The 19,475-nt window shown below is 42.9% G+C and overlaps 3 protein-coding genes across 3 annotated transcripts in view; all 3 read left to right on the plus strand.

Annotated features, from left to right (window-relative positions):
- The window catches only part of LOC139051390 (histone acetyltransferase KAT5-like), a 107,151-nt gene extending 101,556 nt beyond the window's left edge, over positions 1–5,595 (plus strand). The window contains exons 18-19 of the mRNA XM_070528410.1: positions 795–1,051; positions 5,139–5,595. Of these exons, the coding sequence (XP_070384511.1) occupies positions 795–1,008 (214 nt within the window). The 3' untranslated portion in view covers positions 1,009–1,051; positions 5,139–5,595. The remainder of the gene's footprint in view (positions 1–794; positions 1,052–5,138) is intronic.
- A 5,811-nt stretch (positions 5,596–11,406) lies between these two features.
- LOC135905885 (serine-rich adhesin for platelets-like) overlaps positions 11,407–19,475 on the plus strand; it is a 40,218-nt gene continuing 32,149 nt past the window's right edge. The window contains exon 1 of the mRNA XM_070528234.1: positions 11,407–11,462. The gene's annotated coding sequence lies outside the window, so the exon portion shown is untranslated. The remainder of the gene's footprint in view (positions 11,463–19,475) is intronic.
- The window catches only part of LOC139051245 (uncharacterized), a 79,551-nt gene continuing 71,606 nt past the window's right edge, over positions 11,531–19,475 (plus strand). The window contains exon 1 of the mRNA XM_070528236.1: positions 11,531–11,564. Within this exon, the coding sequence (XP_070384337.1) occupies positions 11,541–11,564 (24 nt within the window). The 5' untranslated portion in view covers positions 11,531–11,540. The remainder of the gene's footprint in view (positions 11,565–19,475) is intronic.

The following is a 19,475-nucleotide window of genomic DNA, read 5'->3' on the forward strand; positions in this document are numbered from 1 at the left end:
CACCAATGGGTAGTAGGAAAGTTCACTCACTGCTCTACCTGTGCAGTTCACATGTCATCCAGCATCCTGTTTATCGTGGCCAACCTCCAGTCTACAACTATAATTGTAAATGCTTTGGAAGGAAATGATTTTCCCTTGCAATAATTTGATGCATGTTTAGTAGATGTGGGACTTTTTTCATTGCTGTCTTTACTGTTCCGTTGGGTGCTGCTGACATTCACGATTGTTACTCACATCAAATCTTTTTACATTAAAAATCAATTTTGTTGCTTTCTTCTGAGTGTTCAGCATGGGACTGCGCAATGTGTCTTGCCTGAGAATAATAGTCTGAGAATAATAGATGAACTTGAAAAGCTGAGGACTGCGCAGCCAACATGAAAAATTAAAAGCCAAGTGTTAAAATATGCGAAGACGGCAGCGTGGAATAGTTAAAGAAGGTAGGCAGCTGATGTCTTAGTTCGGATTGAAAGGATGAAGGGGTGCTGAAGAAGTCACATAATGCACAGAACAGGCGTTACTAGGCTGTTAAAGCAAGAGGATGAGTGCCGAGTGAAAGGAAGTGCAGTCTAAAACAGCAGAGAATCAAGTGTCAATATAGCAAATTTGTCATCATGGGGTGCAACAGGAAGTGGAAGCAACTAGAGGATGCTTAGAGAGGCTTTCATTCCACTATGAATGAACATAAATAGGCAGATGATAGTAAATAAAGTTAATATGTGATTTCTGCAGCAGCAGCAGAAATTGGCAGTCAGTTGACCATCTGTGTGACTACCACTGCGCATTCTCACATGCAGGGAGATTTGCAAGCTGACAAGCATCAAGAAGGACGATGTAATATCGACACTGCAGCATCTGAATCTGATCACCTACTACAAGGGCCAGTACATCATCAAGCTGACTGAAGAGGCAAGGGAAGGATACAAGCGGGCCATTCTCAAGCGACCTTTGCGCATCGACTCCAAGTGCCTCCAGTGGAAGCCCAAAGATTGGGGGAAGCATCGTAAATAGTCAACCACCTTTGTGCTGCGGCTGTGCTCCAGCAGTCTTGGAGGTGAGCAGCATCTTCATGCAGGTGGAAATTGGAAATTGAGGTTGAATCTGGGATCTCTAATGAAACTGCTCAAAGTGCTACTATAGTGAGGTAGTAAACTGACTAAGTTTTTAAAAAAAACTTGCATTGACTCATTGTGATAAAATTTTTCCTATATATGGCATTGAAAAGGAGCAAGCCCTTTCTTGCATGTCATATTCTTTCTGCACTCAAAGCTTCTGAGTAAACTGAGAAATCCCTTGAAATGAGATGGAAAAAAAATGAGAGTAGAAGAAGGACTGTACCCTCTTTATGTTACAGTCAAAGCTCATAACAAATGCGATCTAATAAATTTTAAATATAACAATTTAAATCCAAAACATTCCTCGCCAATATCAGTATGCACCTATAAAATAAAAATTTAAGAGATTTAGTCACTTCATAATAGTAAAAAATTAAATTATGGGGTTTTACGTGCCAAAACCACTTTCTAATTATGAGGCACGCTGTAGTGGAGGACTACGGAAATTTCGACCACCTGGGGTTCTTTAACATGCACCTAAATCTAAGTACACGGGTGTTTTCGCATTTCACCCCCATCGAAATGCGGCCGCCATGGCCGGGATTCGATCCCGCGACCTCGTGCTCAGCAGCCCAACACCATAGCCACTGAGCAACCACGGCGGGTTTCATAATAGTAATAATATTTAAAAGTACTGTAACATCGGAAGAAACATCACATAGCTGGAAAACCTTAAACGGAGTTAGCTAAATATTAGGCTTGTGCGAATATCAATTTTTTGTTCGAAGCGATGTCGAGGCAAATAGTAACTAGTGCTGACCAATTTTGAAGTGTGTAGTTGGAGTAGTGGGATTCACATAACACCTCGACAATAAGAAACACATGCTGAAAAATTTCAGAAAAGTTTGTTCTTTGCTTGCAAAAAAGGAAACAGGTTCATCTCTGGAGTCCGTTAATTTTCAAATTGCTGTTTTCAGATATTTGTGTGCAAAAATGCAAGTTCTACATTTCTTACGATTGCAGCAGCACAGCAAATTTCTTTACAGGCTCTTGCTCACTGTTGTGCTTCAGTCTACTTAAAATTATGCGGTGGTTGAGGCATTTCACATTCGTCCGTCATCGTGATGCCATGAAACGCAACCTTGACTGTATGGTGCAGGCAGTTGATGCTGTGTTGTGCGAATTCAACTTGATGCTTTCAGTCTTCACGCAAGGTTAACCCGTTTCGTTCTGCAAGCACACATACGAACTTGGTAGGCATGCTTGCCGCTTTCGTGGTATTCGGTCTGGCCCACGTGCATTTATCTGGGGCCCAATCACTGATGAGCAGCAAACTTGCCGCAACAGTTTGCTGTCCACCTCCACGCTTCCATCACGAGCACCTGCCTTGACTATTAGGCCTAACTAGTTCTGTTTCGCCTTTTGTCGGCCACCAAAGTTACGGTGCAGTGCCATCTCGATGGAGGTCTATTTCAGCTGCTGTATGGCCACTGCAAATATTACCGTATTTGCACAATTCTAACGCACACCTTTTCTTAATAAAACATGCCTTCAAATTTGCGCGCGCATTACAATTGTAACTAATTCTACTCAAAATCAAAAATGAAACCACCTCTTAATAATAAAAAAATGCAATGTAGCTAGCCACACTGCCATCAAATAGACACTGTTTATTTATGCCTTGGTTAGCAGTTGCCTTGCTTCAGTTTGTTGTACATGTGGCATTACTAATGCATTAGATGGAACTGAAGATGACTTCCTGTGGTCAGTAGACAGCGAAAAGGAGGTGTCGTCGGACTCCAATAGTGACTAACCACTTATGTTTAGCTGTGTGCATGTCTGTGTGCTTTGAATGTTCCACAAAGTTGTTTCAACACGGTATGTGTTGACTGAGGTTTCATTACTTGATATGCATATGAGAATGGGCACCAAGTTATTATTTGTTTTATATGCCGGTAATATAACGTCGCAATCGGGGGCACAGTAGAATAGTGCAGATATAGTATGTTTGAATAATCAAGCAGGTGCAGAGGTCAGTAGATTACTGTAGACGAATTCATCATTGCCATGCCTTGGCTATGACCTATGCAGTGCAACTTGCTAGCCAAAACCAAAGCTGTTAATTAATGAAACATATTTTAAAATTTGCCGTATTTTTGTACCAAAGCAATTTTAAGTTGAAGAGTAAATCGGAATGAGAGTTATATGCGAATTTCAACTTCACGGCAGCTGTTGTGAATTTAATTAGCCCCTACTTGTGTGTAAACTCTAGCAATTTCACTCGACAGCCATGCTATACCACTCTCTAAAAGTAGGGAGTTTCTTGTAGCTCATGATAAGCACCTCAAATGTTATCTTGATGTCCAATCTTCTTATGAGAAAGTTTTGTTTTGAATTCTTATAAATAGTGAGGTGCATGCCTACTTCCATCTTTCTTATTGCGTGTCATCATGAGGCAACACATACATCAAACATGCTAAACCCCTTACAATGCTTACAAAATCACACTCTAAGACCTACAAGTTGCAGCACATTTTTATGTTTATATAAGATCTCAATGAGTTCTGTCGTATGCTATCAGTCTTCATTTTTTTGTCTTCTACATCGAGGTGTCAACTGAAGCGTTTATTGTTGAAATTTTTGTACTGACAAAACCAGACTTACAGAACAACACGCCAAATAATCCTAAAAGCTATAACTATTAGAACCAAACCACCTATCTTGCCAGGTATTGAACTTCAATAGCATCTGTTGTCAGATTGCTTCGTGTTCCTTTTTGTATTCATTTCCTTGTTTTTAAAAAATTACTTATTGGAACAGATACCTAGTTAGTTAGCAATGTGTAAGTTATTGTTTTGTTCACACTCTGTCATGTTTCTTTACTTGAATGAGAAAACAGAAAAATGAGAGGGAACCAAATTAATTGTATGATGTAGAAGCACATGTACAATGGTGAAAAGCATTCAACTATCACTCGTTACCATATAAAAAATCTAATTGTTTCTTGGATAAAGAAATTGATAGTGAATTCATGCACTCAGCATTGCTGCTGCCAGTTGAAAGTTTGTATTCATGCTAGTTGTTTCGCATTGCCACCTGTCCTATTCTGCACTAAAAATCTTGAAGCGCTGTAAAACGTCTGGGTATTTGTCGAAGTAGGATATTAGATGCAGCAATTTTGTTGTCAAGGATGTTGTCTAGATTACAGCAGTCACCAAACTTCCAAACCTGCTAATTCTCCTGAACTTTCCAGAAAGTTTATGGATTTGGGCTGGTTCTACCATGTTACGGATGTTGCGTCACATTTAACGAAATACGAGTCGCATTTGAGTCTGTCAGCTTGCAAGCTCACCAACTCTCATTGAATGTATTCATTGAACCAAAATGTGACGTATGGTGAGCGCAAGTAGGAAACATTCATGGTGTGGGCTTGATTGCTGTAGTTCAGGAGAATTGCAGTGATGATGTTGGGAATCCTGTCGATTCCAAACAATAATGCTGAATATGAATTGATATATATTACTACAAACAAAACCCAAATGGAATTTAATTTGTCAGCCTTCTACCATACCCTCGGAAATCTGATTAGGAAAGGGCACTGGATGGGTATTTGCTTCGAGCAAGTTTATGCAGAGAAGTTCGTGAAGCAGGCCAAATCAACTATAGCAAAATCGGCAAAAAAAGTCATTATGATCTCAAAATAATACGTTGCTTATCAGTCTATATTGTGCCACGTGTACTGCTGCTTCTGTGCTGGGTCAAAAGGTAAATTATTATTAAAGTGCATATGTGTCCCAAAAAATGTGCATGCTCAGGGCAAGCTTTTTTAAAAATGCATGCTATTCACCGTGCCCTCCCCTGTCCTCACTATGGGCTTTTACGAATTTTAGTGTTGACTACTTTAGTTATGCACTTTTATTACAGTCCTGTATTTCTGAAAGGCGTCTGTACTGTTCTAGTACTGGTGTGGGGCTGGCGTACATTTAACATGTGTTTTGGTTTGAGCAAATGTGCATTTTATAACATCAATTTTAATTGTGTTTAGGCTTGTGCAGTAATTGAAATTTTAATCTGCTTTATTTCCAGGCCATAGCTGAGGGGAGAAGTCAAAGGCTACTGGTACCTGACAAGAACTCTACCTCCTACACTTTACAAATTTATGTAATGGTTAATGAGAATTACTGCGGTATTTGGTTACCATAGTGAATCAGTATACTATATTATCATTACATAAAGTGATTTTCCGGTGAGATGCAAGAAGCATATAAAACAGTGTATTTCCTTTTGGATTCTAAAAACAAGAACTGATATTGTTTAACTTCCCTGGTGACCTGATCGATCCAGCAGAGTTTTATAATATTTATTTAAAAGTTTACTATGCCATATTTTCAGCATTGGCTAGTCCTCACTCAGCATTTTTGGGGCTTTCATTTTCAGTTATAATATCACCTTCATAGTTGTTTGACTGTTCTAGAGATTTCATCAGTTTTCACATATTATTTTGTCAACTTTCAAAGTGCCAATAAAATTATATTCAAATATGTGTACCGTTTTTACCATGTACATTTGGCAGCTGTGAAGATCTCGATAAACCTTTTGCATCTTAAAAATATTACGAACAATGAAGGACCTTTTTTTAGCTGCTGTGTAATAGGGGAAGGTCTTCTTTCGGTAAAACCTAATTGCGTCTATTTCAAAGTTCACATGTAATATCCGGTCACCTTCAATGCGGATTAGCATAGTATTCTGGTTAAACAAAACTAGAAAGAACCTTTGTCTGCTGATTCTAAATGTGAATATCTTTTTCAGAGGGCCCCTGTAGCTTGATTTTATTATGATTTAGCATCTGTAATTGGCTATGATGGTCACGTTGACTGTGTATTTCTCGACATGCAAAAGGCATTTGACACTGACGCATTCCCTTCTCCTGCAAAAACTGAGACAATTCAATTTATTTCAAGTAGTTATTCAGTGGATTGAAAATTACTTATCACACTGTAACTAATGTGTTTTACTAAATGGCAAAAAAAATGAAGTTTGTTAACTTTACATCAGGGATTGCACAGGGCTGTGTTTGTACCCCTTTTGTTTTTATTCTATATTAAGGACATTTTCTTCATCACGTCATCAATACAGTCATCATTTTGCAGATGACTGTGTTGTCTATAGGAAAATTATATGTGCAATGTGGATCAGCTGCAGAATGACTTGGAAAAACCTTACAGATGGTGTGTCCAATGGAATATGCATCTGAACATTAAAAAGTATGTGTGTGTGTTTAACTAAAAAGAAGCCAATTGTAAGTTAATGTCACATGATAATCTAAGAAAAACTGAAATTTACAAATATTTGGGAGTGCTATTTCCTTCCAGTTGTACATGCAGCACACATGTTGATGAATTGGACATGAAAGCTGGCAGGGCCTCATTCAGTTGAACCTGAAAAGCTCAGAGTTTGCTTTAAAGAATACTGCGTATCTAGCATGCGTTCAGCTGATATTGGAATGCACTTGTCAGCTCTGGGAACCATCGGAGGTCACTTTGAGCATTTCGAAAAGTTGTAAAACGGAGCTGCTAGGTTTGTCTCGTGCCAATGTGAAAGAGGAACAGTTACTGCAATGAAGCACGAGATTCCCTGGGAGCATCTTCCTTTGCAATGACAGAAATTGAGATTAAAATTCTTTTTCCAAGTGCATAACTGCAAAACTGGAATTGACAAGGAAAAATACTTTTTCAAACCACATTACATGTCAAAATGTCAGTGTATCAAATGAACTGAAATGAAAACCAGAAAAAAACTTTGTATCAAAACGTGTATAAAACCGGAAGTGAACCGGAACGCTGCAATTTTTTTTCACTGGAGTGCAACTGAAAGCAAAAAAATAGGTTTTCTGTTTAGGTTGGCCACCCTTTCTGCAGCTTTTCATCCATGCATTGCCTGAACTTGTGGCTCAACTATGCTAGCTCATGTGTAAATGCACACAACCTTTCAGTGATTTTAAAAGCAGCAGCACCTTTTAGTAGTCCATCGTATTGCATCGGGGGCAGACTAGGTGTTGTGTTAATGCAACAATATTTGCATCGCATCTGGCACGTGGACTCGCCAGAATGTGACGCGAAATACCTGAAAGAGTGCAGCACACGTGCTTGTTGCTTGTCCGCAGTATGACTGAACGCTAGGCATTGATCTCTTCGTTAGCCCCAAATAACAATAGGTGTTCCGCGAAAAAGTGTTACTGGGCTGACTGTCAGCCGGTCATATCAATGAAGCTAGCCAACAAAACTCACTTAGAATATTTAGTTAACACAGGCTGTCAAAGGGCCTTTCACATGCTACTGCCGGTCCTCATTATTACTCCTTGGACCACGTTTTTCTCCTCTTTCTTCTCCCCCTGAGCAGAGTAGCAGGCTCGAGGACTATGTGTGGCCTGAAGAACATGCAACAGGCATAATGTTTCAGTGCAGCTTATCAGTAGTGCCGAGTTTTTGCACAAAATAAATTTGTGCTGTTATCTGTAATTATTGTTCGGTTATGCAAATGAAATTGAACGAATTTGCACCATAATTTTTTCGCTCCAGATTTTATTTATTCCAATAAGTCTGAAAGGCGGGCTAGTTGGTTCGACTTTATTGCAGAAGATTTTCCGCAATAAACGCCAACAGGAAAAGGACACACAGATCAGCGCAGACTTCAATACAGTCTTTAATGAAAAAATCCTTTTCTTCCTACACGTTCCTCAACATGTTCCTTGCCAATGCAAGCTTATCGGGTATCCGTAGTGAAGGTTCCGCGCAGAACTTGGAGCCTAACCTGGGGCTATTCTTCTGCTTTTCTTCCACTGGTGCGTCTCTGAAAACCAGAAGCTTTCCTGGCTCGGCTTGTTTCTTCTCTTTCCTTGGGCGCTATTCTGGACATTCCGCCATTTTCTTTAATGCGTGACGTAGGCGCGACGCAAACAAAATGGCGCTGGTGGCCCAGTTTTGCTTACGTAACGTGACGCCAACTTGACGTTTCGCCTAAGAAATTGAAATGAAGGCACTGAATATAGCGTTATCGGTAAAGCAAAACAGTTTTCCTCCGCAGTAAAAATAAAGCAGCTATCTCAAAGCGTATAATTATTCCGTCAAAAACGCTTCTCGCTTCCGTCGTCTGCTGCGTACAAGCCATCGTCTGCTTCAATAGCTAGGATGCGTGTCCCCGGAAAACGGAATGAGTCATCGCATGTTGGCGCCAACGCGCTTGTTTTCTTGCTTAAGACAACATACGCGACCTACCAGTGGTGATGCGCGCACGCTCTAGGCGTCGTTATCGCTATCTCGTGAAACGCAAGTGACTCAGCCCGACTCGGCTGGCTGAGAAACGGCCGCATATCACCGATAGCGTTGCGCACGCCAGAGATATCCACTAGAGCGACGCAAGCGCCGGCGTTGCCATCTCTTGTTCATTTCGCTAGTTACTCGCACCGACGGAGGAAACTTCAAGGCGCCGCCTTGCGTACATTTCTTTTTGTAAATTAGAAAGATACCGTTGTCATAACTTTTGATTGTGCGAAAAGGCATTAATCTTGATTACAATAGAAATGCAGCAGTGAAAAGTGGACAACATTGCCGAAAGTTTGCTATGTTCAACCAATATTATTTCGTATAAACGCGTTCTTTTAAAAAATGATGGCTCCAAACACAAATGCCAACACCACCCGAGAGCGATGCAAATACTATGAGCACGCGTAATGAACAAAAGATTTTCGTAGTGCCAAACGACGGGGAAAATGTGGCGATACGCATTCCTCTCAGCTGCCATTGCATATGGCTGCCCATTAGCATAATTCGCGCGGCTCGTCGCAGCAAAAATTATGGCGGAAAATCTCAGCAATGGCGGCCCAGCGCAACGTCACGCATCGTCAAAATGACGTTTACGAAATAGCCCTTCCTGTGACGCTCCTCATGAGATATTCCTTCAGCCAATCAGCAAGCTGGCATGGCGCATATCTTGAATCGCCACCACATATACGCGCAATTGCAGATGCATTGCACTGGCTTCTGCACGCTACCGCTCACATTCTTTTTGAAGCGCTAACATCACAATATATCTGCCAAGGACAAAAAAAATGTATTAGTCCATAACATTTGCAGCTTCACGTCACGTTTCGTCATCTTGATGAAAACGCAAAATGACATTTCGCAAAACTTCCGTTTCCCGGCAAAAATTTCAAGGCACGTGAGCTCGCCACAGCCAATAAGAGAGTAAACATGGCGGATAATGGCGGCTGTGCAGCCGCCATGCGTGTCCAGAATAGAGCCCCTAGGCAAAAATGCCCATAGTTGCTGCTGCAACACCTATATTAAAGGGACCCTGAAATGATTTTCTACAAACGTACCGAGTCGTTAGAGTAGGTCCTTCTGATCATTAATTGACACATATCTAAGTGCTATGCGTAAAGCCTGTAATTTATTTTAAGGTTTTAAAAATGCACACCGCTGCCGATCGCAGCACGCTGCTCGGCGGAATTTTAAGCCGCCCCTACCCATATGACGGAAATCACCCATATGACGTCAGTGGGGTGAGCTATCCGGTTGGCTGACCAGGCCGCGTGATTGATAATTTTTCCAACTTTATGGTGAACAAATAATCTTCGTAATAGTTGAATGTTAGTTCATTTGTTTTTATAAAAAGAAAGTGACATAAAGAGAATGCACAAGAACAATTTTTCGGTACACTTCAGCACTTCCGGCACACAGCAAGTGTCGTCTGCTTGCGTTACAACGTACTCCATTTTGACGAGAGCTCGGCGGTTAGAGTCGGTCTCAGTCTTTTCGCGAGCACTATGTTTCGACTTTGTTGCCTTGTGGACTGCAAACCTAGCGACTGGCAATATGTCAAGCTGCGACATCGTGTCCCTCTGCAAGGCAGTATACAAGCGAACTGCATGGCTGCTGCGCATCGGACTGCCGCTATCCGATCGGCGCGAGGATTTGCGCGTTTGTGGCCGTCACTTTACATCGCAAGATTACTAACGCAATAGCGTTTCGCGAGTCCGGTATTGGGGCAAACGCAAGCGCAAGGGGACAGGGTCTGGCCGCTTGACTGCTGGGTTGAGCCACGATATGAGCAGAAGGGCAAATGCGAATGGTCTGCACGGTTCAGCCACCTGGTGGCACAGAGCTCAACCATACACAGTAGCAGCAACGAAGTGTATTCGTCTTTGCTGCTGGTGTGTATTTTTTGCAGGAGTGTAATCATCAACACGTTGTTTTTATAAATGTCTAAAATGTTTTACACTTGGTTAGAGCAATATTAGCGCTTTGTTTGACTGGTTAAGCGCTGCGCCAGCGAGTGTCTGGACCGTGCAGACCGATCAGGCTGCTCACGTACGTCTACGCTAAAGTTCCTTCATCAGCTTGAGTTTATGCCTCCAGTCATTTGCCGAAATGACCAGCTTGCCTGTGGTTACCGGAATTCCGGGCACGTTCGGTGCTACGACAGAATGCTCGCAACGCACGCTGCTTCGATAGCTCTCGGTCGACGGCCAAGCGGCTAGCGGAGAGGTCTCGCGTGCGAGGGGGCGTGCTCCAAAACAACCGGAAGTGAACGATGTGACGTCGCATCGTGACGCTGAACCAGTGAAGGCGGAGCTTAGCACCGCTCGCTCGGCGAGCGAGTTGAGGAGGAAAATCACAGCTAGGGAGGAGGATAACTTCTAATCGCTTGCAGCTCCATTAATACGTAACGCTTCACTTAAATTGTGGTGCGAATGTCCTACTTAAGCTGTACCCTACGCGCCTACAAAATTTGTCCGAACCGTTTCAGGGGCCCTTTAAGTTCGTAGCTCAATCGTGCCTCATACGATACAATCTCCAGTCAGGTCTGACATCAATGCCCGATGAACTTGCCGCTCGAAGACGGTCCTTGAAAAAGCGACACTGCCTCCAACACTCCGAGCTGAAGACCTTGCATACCCTCCAGCAATGGCCTACCGGCATTGGCACCCGTTCAGTTGTATAGCGTAGTTCATCCGGGCAAGTCTTATGTATTTATTTATTTTATTTCGGATACTTTCCTGGCCCGAAGGCATTACAGAAAGGAGTGGTAAGTGAAAAAAAAGTACATAATTATACAATAATAGGTATTACAAAACGGCAGAAAATACAGCAGTTTTGAAATTGCCAACGTCAGAAATGGCAGCGATGGAGGGAGGAAGGTCGTTCCAGTCGGCGCTTGTTTTAGGAATGAAAGAACTATGACACAGCTTTGTTCTAAAATATGGAACACCAACTTTAAACATGTGATCGAAACGGGATGAAATATATGAAGGGCGAGTAATAAGACGATCCTTTAATAGTGGGTTGCGGTGATACAGCCTGTGGAAAAGACAGTCTAAAACACTTACGGCGCAATGAAAGCTCCGGTAATGTAAGTGTGTTTTTCATGGAAGTAATGCTGGCGTGACGGGAATAGTTCGATAAGATGAAACGTGCTGCGCGATTCTGGATGGATTCTAGAGTGTTTATCAGTGTGAGTTGATGGGGATCCCATACGGTGGATGCATATTCTAGCTTTGGTCGCACTAATGTTTTGTAGAGGGTAAGCTTTATCGGCATAGGCGTAGCAGAGAAATTTCGACGCAAGTATCCAAGAACCCGGTTAGCGTTATTAGTGACGTGTTTGATGGGCGTATGCCATGATAAGTTACGTGAAATATGGACACCTAGGTATTTGTACGAGTTGACGAATTCAAGAGAAGTATCGTGAAGTAAGTAAACACGCGTATTGTCAGTGTTAGTGCGGCTTGATACATGCATTGTTTTACATTTATTAACGTTTAGTCGCATGAGCCATTTATCGCACCAGTTGGATATGCTTCTAAGATCGTTTTGAGGCTTATCAGTATCAGTGCCCTAGCAAAAATTCTAATACAAAAACTAATAGCCTATGAGGTTATTGACACTAATACAGTCTATTATGTCTATTAGTGTATTAGTCTAATAGACCTATTGGTGTATTGGCCTATTAGTCTGATAGGTCTATTGGTGTATTAGTCTAATAGGTCTATTGGTGAATTAGTCTAATAGGTATATCGGCGTATTAGTCTAATAGGTACATCGGCGTATTGGTGTGAAAGAAAAGGTCTCAATGCACCAGTTACAGAATGAAAAACATGCATAATTGCTAGGAGCATTTATTAGCACACAAATATTTTTACAGATTTCTCTTTCGAGATCTTCGTCAGGTCAGCAATTTTGATTGCCAGAGCTTTTACTCCACCACTTCGACCGGAGAACGTCCTTTTGGGGTGGTCAGAAAAACCTGGGTTGAAACATACACACATATAGAAACATTTAAAAGCAGGGGTGCTAGTTCTACCACTAAATGTTTAAGCAGGCAATATTTGCTTCTAAATTGGAATAATATGGCCCCGTAATTTCCAAACTAATTTTAGGGCGAAGTTTGATATGCTTAGTTCGATATGTTTATCATAAAGAAAAATGACGCCATCTGATATGACAAAACAATTAGACAGCACATAAAATGCACCAAAAAAATTGGAGGACGCTTAAGCTTCGCCTTCAAGAGTGGGACGCGACAGCGTTCCCGTCGACCCGCCAAGGGGTATAAGACAATGCGCTACGGCACAGCGATCACTTACGATGCGCCCCGCATCGGACTTAGCGCCCACCTATCACGCGGTGAGCGTCGAGCAACGCAGCGTTCGGCGCGGCAACGAAACGTGCGCCTGAGCGAACGGAACGAACCAAAGAACTCGGTGTCTCGGAGGAGAAACGATCTACGCCAGCCAAACGTCGTTACAGTGACGTCGTGATCGGCACGGGCGGAGAGATAGATAGTAATCTAAACCGGGAGCACGGCGAAGCGTCGTCAGGGGAGAGGGAGTCCCGCGACGCGCCTGGCAGCGGTCCCAATGCGCGCGCGGCGCGCCTCCTGTCGGGGCAGCGCCGTACATTGAGAGGAGGGGGTCTTCTGTGTTTGCCGCAAGATGGCTTTGCGTGTGCGGAAAGCGCAGAAGAAATGCAGCGGAAACGCACTTCGCAACTCGTGTAATTGTGACTTCTGTACGTTACATGTTCATAATTACCGATATACACCGCAGTATAACTTTCCACGGCTCGTTTCGAAGGCAACACCGCATTCACTAGAGGCGTGTTTGCACCGCTTGGAAGCATCGAACTCGTGGCTGAGTGGTAGCGTCTCCGTCTCACACTCCGGAGACCCTGGTTCGATTCCCACCGGGCCAATCTTGGAAGTTGCTTTTTATTTATGAAGCGCCTGCAGTGATTTATCGCTCACGGTCAACGCCGCAAATGCCGACGCCGACGACACCGGCTTTTCTGCGACACGAGCTCCTTAACGCTATCGCGTTAAAATGTTCTGTGTGTTACATCGAAACTGTAGGCAGATAAAGAACAACTCTAGACAGAAATCTTGCACACCATTGTCGGAAACATGCATGACACTGCTGCTATGCGCACAACAATCGGCCCAATCACACTGTACTGAAGTGCATCCACCATTGGGATAAAAAGAAATAACTTTATACTATACTATAGAAGCATAAATAAGTACAATAGTTACCTCCAAATGGAAAGGAATCGGCGCCGGCGAAGACACATCACATCGATGCACGCTGATAGATCCACGAAGCACAGGGGTAAAAACAGTTGCCTTCCGTTGTTTTGAAGTCACACAACACCCATATCCAAGTATTATACTGCAGAAATAAGATTGCGCAGACGCCAGCACTTCGGGTTCCTTAAAAACACATCGTTAATTCACTAAAAATCGCGCACACCTCGCCTTGACATGGCTACAGTACACTGCAACATGGTAGCCGCCAATGCACACGTGCTGTGCGCAACTACGGCTGACTACGGCCGTACTTTTGCGATCTTCCCGCCTGCCGTGTTCCCTTCTCTGCGATACTGCTCATTGATGTCAATAAATATTACGGCCTTTTATATGGGGTATTAAGTTAGCAATTTAGGTTACAAGTTTAACACTGCTTTATGCGCACTTCAACAGAAGATACGGGACTAACGCAACTTCAGTGGCAAACAACTATGGTTGCTGCGATTGCACCATCGTTCGTAAACCCACCGGGCATCGCGACTCTGCCTCGCAGGTCACGGCTGGTTGTTCGTTGTGTTTTTTTTTTTCGTGGCGAAGTATTTGTTGCGTTGTAAACATAGCTGTTTCCTCACGACTCATCGCGACGAGGCTCAACAGAGGCCTAGTTATGAGACGTCGCCAGTGAAATAAAATTAGCAAGACCATGTTGACGCGCGTCGATCGCTTTCGTGTATATCGCTGAGAGATAAGCTTAGTGCGATGAAACTAATACAAACGTGCGAATGCTGTGTGCTGCACATTTTGTTCTTTATTATTCAGCGAATAATCAGAGACCTCTCTGCAAATGGTCCCCAATACAGACTTAATTTTTCATAAACTTTCACCCTCGCATTAAACAAGCAGCAAAAAGGGGTAACAGAATTCAACAATGCATGTTGCACAACAGACCAGCAACAATCTGTATAAAGTCAATAGGACGTATCAGTCTAATAACGAAACTAGCAGACATGCAACACTGTTTGTATAAGACGAATACGCCTAATACATAGGCTCTATTGGTCTTATAGGTCAATCAGTACAACTGATAGAAATTTCTATTGGTCTAATACAAAACTGTATTAGACTAATACAAACTTCTATTAGAATTTTTGCTAGGGTGTGGTTAGTTATTTTGCGATAAATGACGCAGTCATCTGCGAAAAGCCTGATAGATGAATGGGAAATGCATTTAGGAAGGTCGTTTATGTAAATGAGGAAAAGGAGGGGTCCCAGTACCGATCCCTGTGGTACACCCAATGTTACGGAAGTGCGAGAGGATGAACATTCATTAGCTGAAACGTACTGAGTTCGATTAGACAGAAAACTTTTAATCCAGTTTAGTACATTAGGGTCAATGTTAAGCATGCTAAGTTTAAGAATGAGAAGATCATGTGAAACAGTGTCGAAAGCTTTTGCAAAGTCCAAAAACACGCAGTCTACATCGAAGCCCATATCAGTATGGGTAAATAGGTCATTAGTAAAACATATGAGTTGCGTGTCACATGAAAATGTTTTCCCGAAACCGTGTTGTTCAGTCGAAAAGAAGGAATTAGACTCAAGGAAATCAATCAGATGAGAATGTATAATATGCTCCAATATTTTGCATGGTATACTTGTCAGTGATATAGGACGATAGTTATCGGGGGAATGAGTGTTACCTGATTTAGGGACCGGAACAACCTTGCCAACCCTCCAATCGCTTGGAAGAACTGAGGAACCTAGAGACTGGGAAAAGAGCATTGAAAGCATAATGGAAGAATATGGTTCAGTAATTTTAAGCATTCTACAGTTAATTGAGTCTTCACCTGATGAAGATATTTTCAGGTTTTCAATCAACTTTTGTATGCCGACCCAATCTATATAAATGGAATTCATTGGTAAATAGGAGCATTTAGTTACCGACGGTAGAGTGGCAGGAGCACATTTGTGAAAGACAGAAGCAAATACATCATTCAAAACGGAACAGCACTGGTTCGGAGGGATCGCGACATTGTCAGAACGGGCTAGTTGGATTGTTTTGCTTTCTTTGCCACCAACAATATTCCAGAATTTACGTGGATTAGACTGCAAAAGTGATGGGAGGGTGTTATCGAAAAAAATATTTTTTGCATTTGTAATAGCGATAGTATATTCTGCGTGAATGCAATGATATGCTGCCCAGCGTTCGGGAAGATTAGTTGCTTTGGCGCGACGAAAAATACGTTTCGTTTTGTTGCGCAGACGGCGCAGAATTCCAGTAAACCATGGCGAGGAAGGACTCGAAACAATCTTTCTTTTAGGTACATAGCGATCCATTAGCGTTAGCAGTTTGTTCTTGTACAATGACCAGTTCTCTTCAACGGTACGTTCAAAAAGTTGACTGTGTAGTCAGTAATGAATGATTCAAGCTCATTTAAAATGGATGTGGTATCGGCGGCATGGTAATCACATATCGTTTTAACTGTTTTCTTCGAGCGAACTTTCTTCTTAAGTGTTAAGTGGAGAAGCGAGTGGTCACTTATTCCTGTAAGGTATGTTGGAGGCGAAACCAAATCTGGAGCTGTTGTAAAAAAGAGGTCTAAAGTATTAGACGAAGTGCTGGTAGTGCGTGTGGGTTCATGAATCAGCTGGGTTAGATTAAAATCAGCGCAGATGTCCAAAAAATGGGTGCACTCGGGAGATGACTGCTTAAGGGAGGGAACACGATTTTGCCACACTATGTTTGGAAAATTGAAATCACCTAGTAAGAACAAATGTGATTTTGGGTATCGAACAACTAATTTGCTAAGGACGTCATGAAGGTCAGTTCAGAAATTGGTAGTGGAGGATGGGGACCTATAACACTCGCAAAAGATGAGGTCTCCAGTGGGAAAACGAACACGAGTGCGAACTATTTCTAATGGTGAGTCAGTGGGGATAGTGAAGGAAGGGATAGCAGAGCTCACGGCAATCAGTACACCTCCGCCCGTACGGAAATCGCGATCGTACCTGTAAAAGTTATATGTTTTTTGACAGTCTAGTATTTCACTATCTTTAATTTTTGCTGAAAGCCATGTTTCGGTGAGCACAACTATATCAGCTGAGAATGCGTCGATAAGTGATGACAGTGATGTGCGTTTGTTGGCGATACTTCGGACATTTGTAAAAAGAAGTGATAAGGAGTTTGCTTGCTTTGGAACACGAGATAGCTATGCTGCACCCAAATGTGAAGATTGTGAACCCGATGGTTTGTTGTTTGTTGGGGTAATCGCGCTCCTAGCTGGTCCGATCTCGCATACTTCATCTGCAGCTGCGCAATAAACGTAACATTTTTTACCTATGATTAGTTTGTTATGTCGCAAAGAAAAAGACTGGCCGCTGGCTTTGCCAAAGTCATTTAGTGCTTTCCGTGATTGACGAGTGGCTTTTGCAAAAGTCTTCGCCGACTGAAATACCATCGGCTTTAAACTTCGCTTTTTACGAGAGTTTATGGTCTCTCATTTTGGAAGACACAAACTTAGCTATAACAGGCCGTGTCTTGCCGACAACGTATGTGCCTAGCCTATGAGCCCTATGGATAGCGACTTCCGAGGGAGTCATGTTGAGACAGTTTCTAAGAAGGTTATGGATCTGGGCTTCTGATTGAGCCCACGTTTCTGATACGTTGTCTGAGATACCATAGAAGATCAAGTTGTCGCGTCTTGAATGGTCCTCCAGAACGTCTAGTCTTGACGCGAGCGAAGCGCTTTCATTTGAAACTGCTTCATGGACTGCGGTAGTAATATCACTTCCTGAAAGCATATTTTCAAAAGACTCAACCGCAGCTTCCACAGCAGTCACTCTATTGGAAAGGTCTGAAACGGTCTCAGTAAGGTTTTCTTGGTTAGCCTTTAGTTCAGCTATGGCATTCATCATCTCGGCATGTCGCGTGTCAAATTTGAACGACAAAGCAGCTATGGCCGCCATAACTTCATTGTGCTTATGTTGAGCTTCAGTATGGGGACCAGGGTTTAATTCTACATCCCCGGAAAGTAAGATCAACATAGCAACAGACACACAATCACTCAGAGTGACAGCCAGCACTTGTGGGCAAGGGAAGAGCAGCAAACCGACATTGTTTGTACGTTTACAAAAAAGCGATTCGGACTAACTAACCTGCACAAGGAAGCAGAAAGGAGAGCTTAGCAGCGACGGCATGGTAGCTGCTCTCCCGTGCCCACTGGAAGCGCCTTGCTGATGCCAGTTGCTTAAATCTGAGCGCTGCAGTGCTGCCGCTGGCGGCAGTGTCCCACTTGATACAGGCGTGAAGATGATGACGTCTTCCATGCTCAGATAATCAAGGCTGTCGTCAGCTGCTTGTGGCGGTGGATCCAGCAGGAAATTCGATCGGGATGTAGACGTAGCACACGTGCTAGACGGTGACAACGACGAGCCGAAAACAGCAATCTGCACAAGAAAGCAGAAAGGAGAGCTTAGCAGCGACGGCATGGTAGCTGCTCTCCCGTGCCCACTGATGTGCCACCCTAAAATGCATGCCTTGCTCTCGCACACAGTGATCATGGAAACAAGAACCGAGGGATTTGTTACATCTAATTGACGATACGCAGAAAAAGCTTGAAAAACAAGAAATGAACTGCAATAAGACTGAAAGGCAGGCTAGTTCGTTTCACTTCATTGTGCAAAATTTTATGCAGGACTCATAGACACAGACATAGTAGAAAAGGACACATAGACCAGCGCAAACTTGAAGAGCCTTAACGGAAAAATTATTTTTTTCACTCGCATTCCTTCTCTCTTTTCTTCTCGTAGATGCACCAGAGGAAGAAAAGTAGAATATGCTCGGGTTAGGTTCCAAGTACTGCGTGGAACCTTCACTACAGATGCCCTATAGGCTCACATTGGCAAGGAACATCACGAGGAACGGGAGTGGAGAAAAGGGATTTTTTCGTTAGAGACTGCCTCTGTGCGTAGAGTCTGCGCTGGTCTATGTGTCCCTTCCTGTCATCGTTTAGTGTGTGCAAAATTTTGCACAGTTTATTTATTTGTTTATTACTACCTTACAGAGCCCTCGAGGGACATGCTGTAAGGGGGGCAGTACAGTAAATACATGCAATGTAGATTAAAATACAATAACACCTTAACAAAGTAGAACATCAATTAGTGCAGAAGGATGTGAATGAACCCAATAACTTAACAAGATACACTATGAAAGCAAGGGGGTAACAATAGCATTCAAAGTCGAAAAAAATAATGCAACAACGAACAAAAAATTAATTTTAAACCCTATGGCAACAGTGCTGCGGAGAATAAAGACAACTGATAAAGGATCGTTTTCACATGGAAAAAGAAAGGGAAAAAAAAACGGACATATCGGCAACAGTACTATTGGGGGCGAGGAGTTGCGGAGTCGCCATCTGTTGGAAGCGCCTCCCTTGCGTAGTATGAGGGATCACGCGGCGCGCTCCTCGTAGGTTTCGCTTACGGCGCTCGATAAAAACCACGCGGCAGCCCTCCTGGACCTTTATGCTGCTACCTTTCTCTATGCTGCTACTCTCAAAACTATGGAAGTTTTTGACATCCGATATAATAATCTTGGGCAAACTGAAAGCACAGAATCGTTTACAGACGCTACCTCTTTACCGAATACATACTGACACGTGTACTTATCTTTATCGGGCGACTACGTTTCGCCGCTTAACAACTGTAATCGCACAGCGAGGGACGCGCCTGCACGTATCCGACGTTTCTGGAAAGTTATCGATGCTTCTACCCGGCTGTCTGTTGTCGCCGAACCTTGTGTTATCTGATTTCATCGCGTAACGCGAATGGTGTAGAACTTTGTGG

This window comes from Dermacentor albipictus, unplaced genomic scaffold, assembly GCF_038994185.2.
Source record: "Dermacentor albipictus isolate Rhodes 1998 colony unplaced genomic scaffold, USDA_Dalb.pri_finalv2 scaffold_11, whole genome shotgun sequence".
NCBI classification, from domain to species: domain Eukaryota; kingdom Metazoa; phylum Arthropoda; class Arachnida; order Ixodida; family Ixodidae; genus Dermacentor; species Dermacentor albipictus.